Raw genomic sequence first — 16731 nt, 5'->3', positions numbered from 1 at the left:
AAGTACATTATACACATATTGTTGATGGTACTGTCTCGCTTGCTTTCTCCCCTGTGCGGTGCAGGAGAAGGGAGTTGTGAGTGTGTCAGTTGTGAGCAACGCCAGTGACTCTCAGCCAGCCAGTGTTCGCTTGGTCGACCGTAGCTCTACTGAGGACGTGGATGTCGTGGAGCAAGTCTTTGCCACGCTGGATTAGTAGTGTAAGCTGCAGGTCTGTTGTCAGTTTTCGGCTCAATTTGCATAGCATTTTATAACTTATAAGTCTAGTTTGTGCAATGTATTGTCATGGAGAGACCCTCACTCGGTATACATCATCGAGTGATCCTCACTTGGTATACATGTGGTCGAGTGGTTGTCAATCGGCATACGTCTTCTTCGGTGGTCTTCCCCGTTTCCTCGTGTTCACGCTAGTTGTCACTTGCAGTGTTGCTGTCCGTGAGGTACCTCCACGGCGCCTCTTTACTCGACTCCTTGTGACTCTTCCAGTGTCCAACGTCTCTCCTTGTGACTCTTCCAGTGTCCAACGTCTCTGTTGACATCTTTACTTTTAAACTGGTCGGTTCGTCTGCTGCTGCGTCGGTGCATGCATGAATGTGATAACTGCTGCGTCGGTGCATGCATGAATGTGATAACTGCTGCGTCGGTGCATGCATGAATGTGATAACTGCTGCGTCGGTGCATGCATGAATGTGATAACTGCTGCGTCGGTGCATGCATGAATGTGATAACTGCTGCGTCGGTGCATGCATGAATGTGATAACTGCTGCGTCGGTGCATGCATGAATGTGATAACTGCTGCGTCGGTGCATGCATGAATGTGATAACTGCTGCGTCGGTGCATGCATGAATGTGATAACTGCTGCGTCGGTGCATGCATGAATGTGATAACTGCTGCGTCGGTGCATGCATGAATGTGATAACTGCTGCGTCGGTGCATGCATGAATGTGATAACTGCTGCGTCGGTGCATGCATGAATGTGATAACTGCTGCGTCGGTGCATGCATGAATGTGATAACTGCTGCGTCGGTGCATGCATGAATGTGATAACTGCTGCGTCGGTGCATGCATGAATGTGATAACTGCTGCGTCGGTGCATGCATGAATGTGATAACTGCTGGGTCGGTGCATGCATGAATGTGATAACTGCTGCGTCGGTGCATGCATGAATGTGATAACTGCTGCGTCGGTGCATGCATGAATGTGATAAATTTGGACGTGCATCAAACTTCTCTAAAAATGCCGGGAGTTGCCTTACACAAGGATCGGCTCCCTGACTTAACGCTGTGGTCATGAGTCATGACAGGCATGATACAGATTCGCAACAAAAGCCGCAGGCAATTGTTCAGGCTCCGGTAGACCAGGGGCTACTACTAGCACTTTTCTGCGTTTGAGTGCCACACGGAGGGCAGCTTGCCCACCGCAAGCCATTGTACCTGTTGACCTTCTATACTCGTGGCACATATACATTGTTGGTTATGCTTCTTGTGTCATCTTGTTTGTTTTTGTGTGCAGGTACTGCATATTGTAGCGATCAAGCCCTGCTTTTTGTGTGCGTGTGCGTCCAGTTTTCCGACCCTTTCCACCACCACAGTTCATTGTCAGCATACATGCTTGCTTTAGGGGATGCATGGCATAGTGTTGTTGATCCCTGCTGCTCTTGTGCACTGCGTCGTTGCTGGCTTTGTCCACCCACCGACACTGCTGATGCTCTCACCACGCGATGACGATGACAACGACAACGTATCCCATCTTCAGTAAGCCACCCAGGCGTTGTGTTACCCGAGATGGTACTCCGATTCCGTATTATCTCTGTATGAACATTATCTGGCATGTTTTGTGTCTGTTGCATGTTTTACTCAATACTTACTCAGTACGCCCCGAATCACGACTCTCCTCGCTTGCAATGCTACGCTGTGCTGCGCTGCAGTGTACCGCAGTCACTGTGTCTATGTATTTCAATTAGGCCTGTCTGCAAAGTCCTCCCTGTCGCAGTCTGTACTCTCTTGGTGTATCTCGTTTTAGGTTCTGTTTAACATTGCCAACATTATAGTACCCATTGCGTTTTTACTATTGATTGATCTGCAGTCGTAACATTTGTAGTATTGTAACATTGTAACATTGTACCAACAGAAGCTCGAACGCATACTGACAGGTACAGCAACTGGCTCTCTCTCTCTTCACTGTTTCTAAGCATCATTTTTACACCAATCTTGCCAGAGTGTTCGGTAGGCCGGTCGATTAGCTTTCAGGACGTGCGCATTCTCTACCATCCGCGTTCTAGCATTTTGGATCGTGTCCCCTCTTCATCCCCCATTTTTCTTTACACTACTATTTTTACTTGGCCTCTTTTTCCATTGCCCTATTTTGTGTTCATCTGAAGCATTGTATATAGTTTCTCCCAATTCCCTGGCCAAGTTTCCCTAGTTGTAGACCTCACTCTTGTTGTTCAGTCTTGTGTGAACTTATACCTGTATTCTTGGCTTGCCGTTGGGTTAAACAGTTTGGACCAGTTTGGTAGCTGTTGCTTCTGTTGCTTGATGCTCTTGCTGGTCATATAAAGACCGAGCACTCATGAAGCCTCCTTGCCTTTTTTGTGAGTTATGTACTGGTACATGTGTGCGTGTGTGTGGGGGGGGGGGGGGGAGGGGTCTGTGTGTTTCTTGTCTGTCTCTACGTGTGCATGCATGCTTGTGTGTGTGTGTGTGTGTGTGTGTGTGTGTGTGTGTGTGTGTGTGTGTGTGTGTGTGTGTGTGTGTGTGTGTGTGTTGGGGGAGGGAGGGGCATACGTGTGAACTGTACTGAGTACTTGTTTAGTTGGAGAAGATTGTGCGGTCTGTTACCCATAAGCAAAAGTTCATTCCCAAGAGCATGCGACAGCATCCTACTGCAAGTACTTACTGACCAATGTTACCGATACCGTGTTGTTGTTGTTGCTGTTGCTGTTGTTGTTGCTGTTGTTGTTGTTTGAAATCTTTTATTCTCACGATGGCCTGTGGCCAATAAGAGAAGTTGTTGTTGTTGTTTCAAATCTTTATTCTCACGATGGCCTGTGGCCAATAAGAGAAGTTGTTGTTGTTGTTTCAAATCTTTATTCTCACGATGGCCTGTGGCCAATAAGAGCTATTGCTGCTGCTGCTGCTGCTGCTGCTGCTGCTGCTGCTGCTGCTGCTGCTGCTGCTGCTGCTGCTGCTGCTGCTGCTGCTGCTGCTGCTGCTGCTGCTGCTGCTGCTGCTGCTGCTGCTGCTGCTGCTGCTGCTGTTGCTGCTGTTGCTGTTGTTTCAAATCTTTATTCTCACGATGGCCTGTGGCCAATAAGAGTTAGTGCTGCTGCTGCTGCTGCTCTTGTTGTTGTTGTTGTTGTTGTTGTTGTTGTTGTTGTTGTTGTTGTTGTTGTTGTTGTTGTTGTTGTTGTTGTTGTTGTTGTTGTTGTTGTTGTTGTTGTTGTTGTTGTTGTTGTTGTGGTTGTTGTTGTTGTTGCTGTTGCTGTTGTTGTTGTTGTTGTTGCTGCTGCTGTTGCTGCTGTTGCTGTAGTGTTATCTTGTATGTGTGTGTACCCATTGTGCATGCCTGTTCTCTTATTCGTACTCTTCTCTTTATAGATCTAGACTATCCGTTACGTTACAGTTGCTGTTGTTGTTGTTGTTGTTGTTGTTGTTGTTGTTGTTGTTGTTGTTGTTGTTGTTGTTGTTGTTGTTGTTGTTGTTGTTGTTGTTGTTGTTGTTGTTGTTGTTGTTGTTGTTGTTGTTGTTGTTGTTGTGGTTGTGGTTGTGGTTGTGGTTGTTGTTGCTGTTGCTGTTGTTGTGTTGTTGCTGTTGTTGTTGTTGTTGTGTTGTTGCTGTTGCTGTTGCTGTTGCTGTTGTTGTTGTTGTTGTGTTGTTGTTGTTGTTGTTGTTGTTGTTGTTGTTGTTGTTGTTGTTGTTGTTGTTGTTGTTGTTGTTGTTGTTGTTGTTGTTGTTGTTGTTGTTGTTGTTGTTGTTGTTGTTGTTGTTGTTGTTGTTGTTGTTGTTGTTGTTGCTGCTGCTGTTGCTGTTGCTGTTGCTGTTGTTGCTGTTGTGGTTGTGGTTGTGGTTGTTGTTGTTGTTGTTATTGTGGTTGTTGCGCGTAGCCATCTTGTGTTCACACATTAAAACGACGGCACTCGTATACCGTTAGAATATGATTTCACCTGTGTTTGTTTTTACATCATTCTAAAGCGGGAAGTTCACTCTAAAATGAAAACTTCACAACTTTACTTGAAGCAAAAAAAAGTACTGACTCCAATGGTGAAGGTCCCAGGTTGATCGGAGCAAACTTCAACCTAGCATAACTCGGGAACGGCTGCTCCGATCAACCTGGGACCTTCACCATTGGAATCAGTGCATTTTTTCGCCAGAAACGATTGTATGGCCGGGGTCGACAGTACAGTAAAACCTGTCAAGGCGACCACTTGGATAAGGCGACCACCTGTCCAAGAAGACCACTGAAACCAGGATCCAGGGATGCTATTTCCAGTCAAATGAGTGAAATGACCCTGGATAAGGAGACCATCTGGTAACAGAGACCACATTTTGAAGGTCCCTTGAGCGGTGGTCGTCTTAGACAGGTTTCACTGTATATCGGCTCGGGAAAATGGCTTATTCTGCTTTTCCTTCTGTGCGCATTCTGTTCCCTTAGTTGGTAGCATATTTTACTTGGTACTAATCCACTTTTCAAGACGACAACAACAACACCCACATCATCGCCGTCATGGTGACATGGCTGAAACCTCATCTGAACTGTATACTACCGCCATGGTATGTGACCGGATCTTGACAAGCTGCATGCAAGGGTGGGGCTGATATCGTAGCAGCGGACTGTCACAGATGGCCTGTGAGGTGTCAATGTGCCCATTGCTCCACTGGCACTGCACTGGCTGGATGATGACAGACAGATGTAATGCAGCTGTGGTCATCAGTACAATCATACCACTGGCACTACCAGACACCCAGACAGTGAGTGGTACATGTACATGTACGCTGCCACTGCTCATTCATCACGTTCCTATGAACAATTACACTACATGTATCAAGACTTTTCATCGGCATATGTGTACATGTACATGTACATGCAACGGTTGTACATAATCATTATGATGCTGTGCCATTACTTGCATATTAAAAGAATGATAATGCAGCCAGCGAAGTGCCTGAACGAACACGATCCAGGGATGTTTAATTTAACCAGGGAGTCGTCCAATATTTGACGTCTCCGGCTCCCTGGATGTTACAATACCATCGCAGGGTTAGCAATACAATCACGTGTCTGCACTGTGCAGAGGACGTGCATGGTATTGTGCAGTATTGCCTATTGGGTAATGCCTGGATGGCAAGCTGGTAGCTGTCAATGTGCATACATGTAGGTGTAACACATACATGTACATATTCGTCCACACACAGGCAACCGCTCTTGACTTGTCTGTGAGTGTGTGTGCGTGACGGAGTGTGACATATCCTTCGGACATGCCCTTGTATGGTGCGAGTACATGTATCCGCATATTGTACGTCATGTACACTGTATAAGTACATGCTCGTGTAAAGGACCATGTCATGACGTCATGACGCCCAGTTACAGCTGTAATACAGGGCGTACCTCCACAGGTAACATGTGAAGCGGTGATGCATGAGGCAGCAATCATGATTTGATTCCTTGCAACCAATTTTCGTCTGATGATCGATTCCGAGCTTGTGAAGCTGAGAGTTACGAAACCGCAACTGCTCGTTCTTCTGTCTGTGGATTCCTTGCAATGTTGCATTTGGCTGAATGCTCCACCTCCAGGTCGATGGAACTCCGTGACAAAGTACAGTAACAGATTCTTCGAATGGTTCACATTCTGTATCACGATTATTGTGTGCATGAGTTCCCAAACACACAGATGCAGCTACATGTATTGTTTTACTAAGGCCACAGCTTCCAATCATGACATGCAAAGCGATGTATGACCATTGACTGGCAATGAAACTAACTTCAGTACAGCTGTATTACGTACAATGTACAGTTCCCATCGGGAACGGACACGATAATTTACTTACTTTTTTACAGGTACATGGGAAGTGAACATCAGCATTTTCTAGCCGAGCTACTGCTCGATACCTGAGGTCAAACTGACAAATGATTGAAAACGGATATGCAGGATCTTGGAAAAGCAGGCACAATGAAAATACAATGTCATGTACTAGTCTAGATGCATGCCACCAGACAGTAGTTAGTAGTTAGTCATGTTGATTGGTGGACAGCATGTTACAAGGCGGAGAACGCACTGTGTTGAAAACAGTGCTCTTTAACCACTGAGTCATCGTTGGTTGGCAGAGCCCTAACATGCTGCCGACCAATCAACATGTGTTCAACCCAATAAGGCTTTTAAAAATACCTAATAGCATTGGCATTGGTCAGTACGTGCAGCAGCAGCAGCAGCAGGGAATCATGCAGGGAATCATGCACCCTATTTGCTACATGTAACAGCTGTTGGCGTCCTGAACGAACTATCTTTTGCATGACTTCGTGGATCGCGGCATTTGTTAGCAGAAATTCGTATGTGAACAGCATGTCTGTGTGACAAACAGATGATGATGGTGGTGATGGTGATGGTGCTATGAGCGAAACTACTTCCTAAGTATTACCGGTAGCTTCAACAGATTACCATGCAATTTGGTTACAATGACATGTACACGTACAATGTGCATGGCAATATGCTTCAGGGAAGTAGTAGCTATTGCTATCTACTGACTGTGGGCTGCTTTAGAATCTTGGGTGCTCCATATACATGTAATTATCATATTCGGGCTGCAAAGCAAAGTGTAAAGTGAACACTCCTCTCATGTATGTTAGTAGCACTGTACATGTCAGCACACGAAGCACAGAAGCGGATGAACGTCACATGAAGCACAGAAGCGGATGAACGTCACATGAAGCACAGAAGCGGATGAACGTCACATGAAGCACAGAAGCGGATGAACGTCACATGAAGCACAGAAGCGGATGAACGTCACATGAAGCACAGAAGCGGATGAACGTCACATGAAGCACAGAAGCGGATGAACGTCACATGAAGCACAGAAGCGGATGAACGTCACATGAAGCACAGAAGCGGATGAACGTCACATGAAGCACAGAAGCGGATGAACGTCACATGAAGCACAGAAGCGGATGAACGTCACATGAAGCACAGACTGAGCCATAGTTATACATGTAGTTTCGACTAGGCCTTTCGTACCATTAATTTTCAAGTCGAATACAATGGTGATTACAAGGTAGCAAGCAAGTCCTTATAACCGGCACTTGGCGGCACAACTGCCCTGTATAATAGCAACCGCACGAATGGACCACCGGTGCACCGGACACTGACGATAATGAGAAGGACTCGGCGATACTCCGTCACCTGACAACGTCACGGCCTTAAGTGCAGTCTGCAAACATGGCCACTAGCGCTACCTTTTAAAGTGCTATTCTGTCAATGCTTTGACCGCCAAAGTGCCGGTTATAAGGGCTTGCTTGCTACCTTGCTGCCATTGTATTCGACTTGAAACTGAGTAATGGTACGAAAGGCCTAGTCGCGAAACTATGGCTTATGTGCTTCGTGTGTTGATTTGCTTCCCTTCAACCAAGAATCTATTCAACTGCTCCGCTACCTACAATGCTACATGTTACCTACAATGCTACATGTTACCTACAATGTTACCTACAATGCTACCTACAATGCTACAATGCTACAATGCTACAATGTTACATGTTACCTACAATGCTACCTACAATGCTACCTACAATGCTACATGTCATGTACATACTAGTAGATACTAGTACTGGCCGTATTGCGATAGCGTTCTGGACCCCAAATCGCCATGCATGCCGCCGGCGCCACAATACAGTGGATCCAGTCACAGTCAGTGTACTTGTCTGTTCTGACATGATTTGAACGTGGTGTTACCGGTGTTGTATGCTACTAGTATGATGCACTTCATGCACAGCTCAGACCCGTGTAACAAGTTAGCAGCAGCCGGATATTTTGGTCGTTTGAAACCTGTCATGGAGATCGTGATGTACATGTAGATATAACAAACCCCGGACGAGATAACCACGGCACGTGACGGTGGTCCTGACTCTTGAGACTAATATTTAAAATTATTTTAGGACTTGAGCTGGCTGTGAGTATTTTCTCGGTGCTGTGCACAGTACAGTCCGGAAGCCCATCTCTTCCTTTTCGCCACGCTCACGTGGTGGACGCACAAAGAACGTGCGGCCATGAGTCGGAACGAGAGGGAAGCAAGTCAGAAAAGAGGTGCTTTGCCTTCACACTACTTGTACATGTACTTGCAGTAGCAACGACACGTCCAAGCCTAAACCGAACCTAAACCATAGCCCAAAGATGGATAACCAGAGGAGGCGACTGGGCTAGCCAGGTCTTCAGTGCTGTTGGAACGGGTACAGCTGTGTCTACTACTGAGCCAAATAATTCAACCGTGACCTTCCTTGAAAGAGGCAAACAGGCGATGCAATGCTTTGTCTGCCCGTGACAGAACATGCAGCCGGTGACGGGTCATGACTGTGCCTAGCGCCTCGCAGCTAGCCTTCAGAGTGGTAAGCTGGAGGCTAGTCGGGTAATTCCAGTTCAATCATGCAGAAACGTGCATCACTCATGCGGCAGCAGCAGCACCTGACTTGTACTCGCACTTCCTCCGGAACGAAAAAAACCGTCGTGCTTTATATCCATATTCTGCTTGGAGCGCTCAAGAAATGCTATGCAGTGGAACAAAAGCACATCCGAAGACAACGAGTGGATATACATTATAACATATTTTAAAGGTACCAGGTTCGGCCTCATTTCCTCTGTGCTGCGCTGAGGAGTCCACAAAGGACGGAACAGTTTCTGTCCGCAGATTGAAGGTACATTTATATTATTTTACTAGGTGAGTCCCAACAGGCTACTGCCTTTTTACTGGCAACCCTAGGTGCATTGAAGTGTACAGCAGTATACAAAAGAAATAGGCCCCGAAATTGGTCACCACCACTGGATTCCTCAAACTCAATTCACCATAACTGACAGTTCCATCGAAGTCACGGAGCACTTTTCTTTCCCGAGGACGTATTCTGCCATCCCCCGGGGTGGCAGGGACACACAGGCTGACTCCGTAACATTGTCAGTTCCCATTACCAGATCATTGTAGTGAATCTCTACCCAGTACCCTGGCCTGAGATCAAAAAGCCTGGTCTATACAGTATACGTGCGCACTGGTATATCCCATTCGGCTGGCAATGGCATAGATGATGGTGCATGATGGCAAGTTAGCAACACTGATTGTAGTAGCCTGAATGATTATGTAGTGTTAGGCAGTCTGCAAGACGTAGTGGTAGGCAGTCACGGTCTGCAAGCACACTGCTACCGGACATCAAGACCACTGAAGACGGAGAGTCCGAGACCAGGCCAGGAGATGCAACAACACAATCAAAAGATTCTTTCATGGTGCGCCCTGGAACGACAGAGCTACAAGAAGAAGCTTGATACCATGCACCAGGTGAAGAGACGTCGTGTCCTGTATTCTGGAAGTCAAGCTCCAGTAGAGCGACTACTTGACATGATTGTATGGGTTCATGACCCGATGACCTGTGATGACTGAAACTACAAGCTGCAAGTCATGTTGACGCGGGGCCGGGGGTAGACCATGGTAGACAACGGACACTGCAAGTGCAAGTAAGATCTGGCCATCTCCGCACTACGAATCGTTTCAAGATGGCGCCAAGGCACTGGCACTTGGCAGCAGGCACGGCATCGATCGGCGCGGGGATCTGGACCTGCTATCGCTAGAGGATTACAATCCTGATTGGTAGTTTTACTGGCTAATCCAGATCCAGATGTCGGTAGATCTACGTGTATGTGTGTGTGTACTAGTATGTGAGTGCACTTGTGTCGCTGTGTGAAAGTCTAGCCACTACTTGAGCAAGTTGAGGTTATGAGCGCTCCAGTTGACGTCGACCCGTGGCATAGAAGAAACGCGTTGCGTGAGGATCAAGCCAAGGCCAAGGAGGACCGATATCATTACGTACTCATCCGTTGCGACGCTGTTCACATGTCTCTCGCTGGCCAGGACCTGGCTCATGTCTTGATGCAGCAGGCAGGGTTCCAGTCGAGTCCGGTGCTACTACATATTATACGAGTTTGCATGGTCTACAGTTCTGGATGTGTATGTGTAGTCAGTAGTCGCACTGCCAACAGCAAGGTCAACATGGCAAGTAACGTGGAACTCATTCTCCAGCACACTACATAACATGCGCAGCTTAATACAATACTCAAGTACATAGACAATACATAGACAATACATTGTAGATCTCATCCTCAAACGATCAGGGCAAAACCGCGAAGTAAGTAATTAGTTACGTTGAAAGCGGTATCGGGCTGGTGTAGCGAGCTATCTGATCCGTATTAGCGGATCTGCTGGACCTAGCGACTCGTCTACCAGGTCTACTACTACTGGTAGTAGTAGTAGTAAGTAGTAGATCTACCACAACTATAGTGACTCCGTATTTGACCTGGAAGCTAGATCGGCTGAGCACTATCACGCTTGGCTTGCTATGCATTCAAGCTACGACAGGACGAACGTCAATAGTCTTGTTCGTCTACGCCATGCATGACAATGCTTTTACTTAGGACCGGACCCAGGCATTTTGTCCTGATTTGGCGACGTCAACTCGGTCAAGCTCGCCCAGCCACAAGCGCATGCATGTGGATTTAGCGGTCTGCACGGTAGATCTACGTTTTTTCCTGCAAAAACTGTTCATCACGGCGAGTCCGGCCGTCGGCCGAGCTGAGTGCAAATCGCATGACTATGATTTCGGCACACATGTAGATCTACACGGCGCTCATTTCCCGCCGCCTAGCCTGCACATCATGTCACTACACAGGTTGCACTGCTAGCAGGCTAGCGGCGCTACCATGCCATGCCAGGCGATTGCTTGAGTGTGTGTGCATCAATCATCACTGATGACAGTCTGAACCGAAGCCAGTCAAAGAGAGGTAAAACTGAACATAGCCCGCAGAGCCTCAGAGTTCCTCCACAGGTAGATAAGTAGTTCATTCTTTCTCGTCCTTGCCGAGGTGGAAGAGGGCTAAAGTCTCACTAGCAGCTGGTGCTGTTACTATTGCTGCCGCTGCTGCAGTACGCCAGAACTGAGGTGCGCATGCTCTCCAGTTCATACGTAGACTAGAGACTGACCGAGGATTCAGACCTTTCAGTGCCCGTTTGTTTGTTGGTGGGTTGTATTGCTGTGCCTGCAGACAACAACATCATGGAGATGAGCAGTCTTGTGTTGCTGTTCGTGGCATTGCTGCCGACCACCCATGCTTTCAGTCTGGATGCTACGACAGCAACCAAATTCAGTTCTGGCGCTCCGAATGGCAACTTCGGATCGTCAGTCTCCTTCCATAGCAATGGAGTGGAAAAGATGTAAGCAGTGCTGTTTCTAGGCTCTTGTTGTGTATTCTGCCCACTACTACGCCTCTCCAGTATACCTAGTCCTGGACTGCGGGGTGTTGTGGTTGAGGGCATGTACAGCTGTACCTGCTGCGTTATCTTCTCTAGCACTGTCACCCTCTCTGAGTCTCTCTGACTGGCAGGTTGTACAGTCATGCATTGTGACTAGTGTAGGTCCACTCGTAAATTGTCCACCGACTGCATGTGTTTATTATTACTGGTATTTGTGCGGTCTGAAGAGGCTGGCTATGAGGGGCATGGCTGTTAGTCATGGAGCGAATGCTGCATAGGCATTTCAGACTGCCCAACCGTCCAGCTTTGAGCAGGACAGTCCTGCTTTGGACCAAAACAGTTGTACATTTTCATATGGGAGACAATTGCCTTTGTATACAATAACTAGCAGCACCCGGCCAGCGTTGCCTGGCCGAACGTGGCATGCGGGTGAAGCAAGTACATGAACAGCACACGTGCTCAGCACGTGGTGGTGGCTACACGATTCGCACGCTTCGCGTGCTCAGTGCTTCTGTGGCTGCTTCCGCTAGCTACACGATTCGCACGCTTCGCGTGCTCAGTGCTTCTGCGGCCGCTAGCTACACTGTTCGCACGCTTCGCGTGCTCAGGGCAGCGCTGCTCCGCAGCGCTTCTGCGTAACACACAGACAAACACACGTCACAGGTGCCTCTTCTTTATAGTATATATAGCAGCACCCGGCCAGCGTTGCCTGGCCGAACATGGCATGCGGGTGAAGCAAGTACATGAACAGCACACGTGCTCAGCACGTGGTGGTGGCTACACGATTCGCACGCTTCGCGTGCTCAGTGCTTCTGTGGCTGCTTCCGCTAGCTACACGATTCGCACGCTTCGCGTGCTCAGTGCTTCTGCGGCCGCTAGCTACACTGTTCGCACGCTTCGCGTGCTCAGGGCAGCGCTGCTCCGCAGCGCTTCTGCGTAACACACAGACAACCACACAGACAAACACACGTCACAGGTGCCTCTTCTTTATAGTATATGTATAATACTGTGGGTACCCTGCTTTGGAATGGTGTCAATGTTGGACAGACTGCAATATAACATGTTCAACTAATAACTCGCTATTATCTTCTTTGAAGAAAGACATGTCCTTCATTCAAGGCACGCTTCGCAGTTAGTTGCTGTACTACTTGAACTGAGCTTTGCCGCATAGCTACGATGTGTGTCATGTAGATCTACATTGCTTCATGCTCAATGAAATCCTATCGAGGAAGTCGATTCGAGGAAGTCGATGGCACGCCAGGCGCTGTGCAACCCTAGAGTCCTAGTCTAGACTTGCGAACACTGCACTGGGATATGACCTGGTGCCGTGGTACGTGGTGCAGGGCGCAAGCTTGACTCGCACGATCGGATTTCATTGAGCAGCACTGTATTGTCGGAATGAATGCGTACAGCAGCCCAGGTCACAGAGTACAGAGTGCAGAGTACAGAGTGCAGAGTACAGAGTACAGAGTACAGACACTGCAGAATACTAGTACATGTATGTGATGTAGGGATAGTACAACAGACAGTGCATGTCCATACACGTAATAACAAGAGTCCATAACCCAAGAGTATGCAACTGTGATTATGGGTGCATGCGTGGCGCGCTGCCTTCATTACGTAACTTGCCTTCATCACACTCTGAAAGCATGCATTCAAACTCTCAATTTCTCGCACGAGCCCATCCGCTTTTGCTCGATTCGTTCCAGTACCTACACAATCTCTGAATTCTGGCGAGTGAACTCCAGTTCCGTACGAAAGTTCATTTCAAACTGGAGGGAAAGTGCGGTGTTTGATTTTCCGCAGTGCGCGGAGCCGCGGACTGCAGCTGAATGATGTAATGAAGGCAGCGCGCCGCGCATCTGGCCCATAGAAAAGAGATCACAGTTGCATACTCTTGGGTTATGGACTCTTGGTAATAATGCTTGCATTGCATAGATCACTGTGTTGTGTCTGTCTACTTGCATGGTTGTACATGTACCGTAAAGTACCGTTGACCCACCTCCACGCCATGCCGCTTCCCATCTGGGTTTTCGGCAGGGAAGGGAATTAGATCAAGGCTGTCAAGTGCAGTACGATGTACAACAACGTAGAGGATCAGACTCGATGTGCTGGATTGTGCACATTTTGATCCTGGATTGGCAAGTATTGTGTACAGCAGTGCATGCGTCGGTTCAACATCGTATTTCGTTGTATACGCCGAAGTCGCTTCACAAGTAGAAAATCGACAGGGGGCGGGAATTAGAGAGGGGGCGGATCAACGGCACTTTACGGTACATGAAGGCAGAAGTTTCATACTCAGAGTCGTAGCATGCTTTTTTCCTCTCCACTCTTCTCCTTTCCTAGTCCCTCCGTTTCCCCCACCCCATCCACATCCATCCCAAAGTGCATGTGGCGAGCCATGACGCCAAGACCTCCAGTCCGGCTGAGCTTCACAGGTTCCACGCAGTCCATCTACTGGATATGTACTCTTAGTCTTGGACTCTTGTAGACGCAGCTCCTAATGTGTCCATCATGCTCAATCCATGCGTGATGGTGTGGTGTGTGTGTGTGTGTGTGTGCGCGCGCGCGCGCGCGCGTGCGTGTGTGTGTGTGTGTGTGTGCGTGTACAGGCTGCTAGTCGGCGCGCCCGACGAATCTTACGCAAACGCACAGTGGAATACGGACATGACTCTGAACAAGACTGGAGTATTGTACAAGTGCTCTTGGACAGCCAGTTCAGGGTCACAGACATGTACCCAGTTGCAAGTGGACACCACCGGTAAGTCCCAGTACATTGTACTACTAGTACAGGCGTTGCCAAAACAATCCGGCCAATGCCATGGCATGGATACATGTACCAGATGTACACTGTCATTGGCATGGTGCCTGTAGCATGCATGCGTCAGTAGAGGGTGCACACTGCACTGGTCCACACTGGTCCACAGTACCAGCACCATGCATGAGCACAGCGGCTGCTCTCTGCCTGCTGAGTTGAGCACAGCACAGAATGATTATGTGCAGAGTGCAGACCCTGCAGCAGCAGACCATGTGCCATGGTGCACTAGGCTACTGTAATAGACCATGGTAGAGTACTGTAATAGACCATGGTAGAGTACTGTAATAGATCATGGTAGAGTACTGTAATAGATCATGGTAGACCCTGGCATGGTAGAGTACTAGCACTAGAAGTTGCAGTGCATGCGGCCACATACCCATACAGCTACCGGTAGCTAGCACAGCATTGGCCGGGAGGGGGACTTGTGTGTGGGGGACCTGTTTGTGTGGGGAGGAGGAGGAAGGGGACTTGTGTGTGTGTTTGGGGGGGGGGGGGGAGAGGGGGACTCGTGTGTGGGGGACCTGTTTGTGTGGGGAGGAGGAGGAGGGGGACTTGTGTGTGTGTGTGTTTGTGTGCGTGTGTGTGTGTGTGTGTGTGTGTGAGTGTGTGTGCGTGTGTCTGTGTGTCTGTGTGTGTGTCTGTGTGTTTGTCTGTGTGTGTGTCTGTGTATGTGTGTGTGTGTGTGGGGGGGGATGTGTGTGTGTGGGGGGGGGGGGGGGAATTGTGTGTGTGTGTGTGGGGGGGGGGGGGGGACTTGCATTGTGCTACCTTGTAGTTCCATTTTTGCTGTAAAACTCATGCAGAGCAGGCCGGTCAGGGCAGCTAGAACTACAGCTGCCATTTCTTGACTACACTCTACTGATGACTGTGTTTTAAGTGCTGCTTCTGTGCTATTGGAGTATTGCTGCAAGGGAAAGTTTTTGGGTACAGACTTGATATTTGACCTTTGACCCCACATTGACCCTGCATATTGCATAGAAGTGAATTATGGTGTGTGTGTGTGTGTGTGTGTGTGTGTGTGTGTGTGTGTGTGTGTGTGTGTGTGTGTGTGTGTGTATGTCTGTGTGTGTGTGTGTGTGTGTATGTCTGTGTGTGTGTGTGTGTGTGTGTGTACATGTGTATTTGTGTATTGTAGCTCCACGAGTTGGATTTGTCTCTGAAATCAAGACCAACATGAGGCTGGGTGTGTCTGTTCTCAGTCTTGGACCTGACAACACTGTGCTGGTAATGGCGGGATCGGGGTCGGGGTCGTCCCTGAAACGAACATTATTTCTTTGGTTGCCGGGGGTGGGGGGCTGAACCTAGATAGCAAGTCGACCGACTCTGTATATGTGCATGCGGCAGTCAACTTACGTGGTCCAGCATAGCAAAGTGCGTTCGTTTCCGAGGAGAAGTCAGAGTATTTGATGCATTGCACTTGATGCGCTTGGTACATTGCACTACAATTCGAAGTACGTGCATTTTCATATTCGGAGCATAGTGCGCACCTGCGATTTGGGGAGTGAAATAGCACATCTAAAGTGCGCACTATACTCCGGCAAGTGCAGTACATGTTTATACTAGTGTGCAATGTAGTGCCGGCCGTCACTTTGGGGCAATCTTGTTCCCATCACCGTATTGCTGCTGCTGCTGCTACTGCTGCTGCTGCTTTGGCGGGTCAGAGCTACTATCTAATGACATTGTCACTGTTGGTGATCTGTTGGTGATCTGTTGGTGATCTGTTGGTGATCTGTTGGTGATCTGTTGGTGATCTGTTTTGTTTTCTGAATTGTCTGCACATGTGACTACTGTAGGTTTGTGCTAGTCGTTATGGTATGAGCCTGCCGTGTCTGCCTGCCAAAACCACCCAGTTTCAAAGCGGCACTTGCTTTGGGAACGCCAACCTTACTCTCCTGTACAACAACGTTGGCAAATGTGTAATCCTGCCGAGCAACCTTCAGCTGAACGGAACGCCTCACGACTATGCACCGGAACTTGTCACATCAGTCTCACCCGAGCTTGAAGGTACGTTTCACAGATTGCTGATTCCTAGGTTGTCCTGTTCAGAAGGGCTTTTTACATTAAAAAAATATTATAACATCTGTTTGCGTGCATCCTGGATGTGTGTGTCCTGTGTGTGTGTGTGTGTGTGTCCTGTGTGTGTGTGTGTGTCCTGTGTGTGTGTGTCCTGTGTGTGTGTGTGTGTCCTGTGTGTGTGTGTGTGTGTGTGTCCTGTGTGTGTGTGTCCTGTGTGTGTGTGTGTGTGTGTGTGTGTCCTGTGTGTGTGTGTGTGTGTGTGTGTGTGTGTCCTGTGTGTGTGTGTGTGTGTGTGTGTGTGTGTGTGTGTGTGTGTGTGTGTGTGTGTGTGTGTGTGTGTGTGTGTGTGTGTGTGTGTGTGTGTGTGTCCATATGGTGCATTGGTATGTGCAGTCGATTTCCAATCG

At 48.3% G+C, this 16731-nt stretch overlaps 1 protein-coding gene across 1 annotated transcript in view; it reads left to right on the top strand.

Annotated features, from left to right (window-relative positions):
* Positions 1 to 11020: 11020 nt before the first annotated feature.
* LOC135808176 (integrin alpha-8-like) overlaps positions 11021 to 16731 on the top strand; it is a 34027-nt gene continuing 28316 nt past the window's right edge. The window contains exons 1-5 of the mRNA XM_065321328.1: positions 11021 to 11179; positions 11283 to 11451; positions 14103 to 14251; positions 15444 to 15532; positions 16102 to 16312. Of these exons, the coding sequence (XP_065177400.1) occupies positions 11294 to 11451; positions 14103 to 14251; positions 15444 to 15532; positions 16102 to 16312 (607 nt within the window). The 5' untranslated portion in view covers positions 11021 to 11179; positions 11283 to 11293. The remainder of the gene's footprint in view (positions 11180 to 11282; positions 11452 to 14102; positions 14252 to 15443; positions 15533 to 16101; positions 16313 to 16731) is intronic.

The sequence above is a fragment of the Sycon ciliatum genome, chromosome 2, assembly GCF_964019385.1.
Source record: "Sycon ciliatum chromosome 2, ocSycCili1.1, whole genome shotgun sequence".
NCBI classification, from domain to species: Eukaryota; Metazoa; Porifera; class Calcarea; order Leucosolenida; family Sycettidae; genus Sycon; species Sycon ciliatum.
Note: the sequence above shows the minus strand (reverse complement) of the source record. Positions and strands in the feature narration are given on the sequence as shown.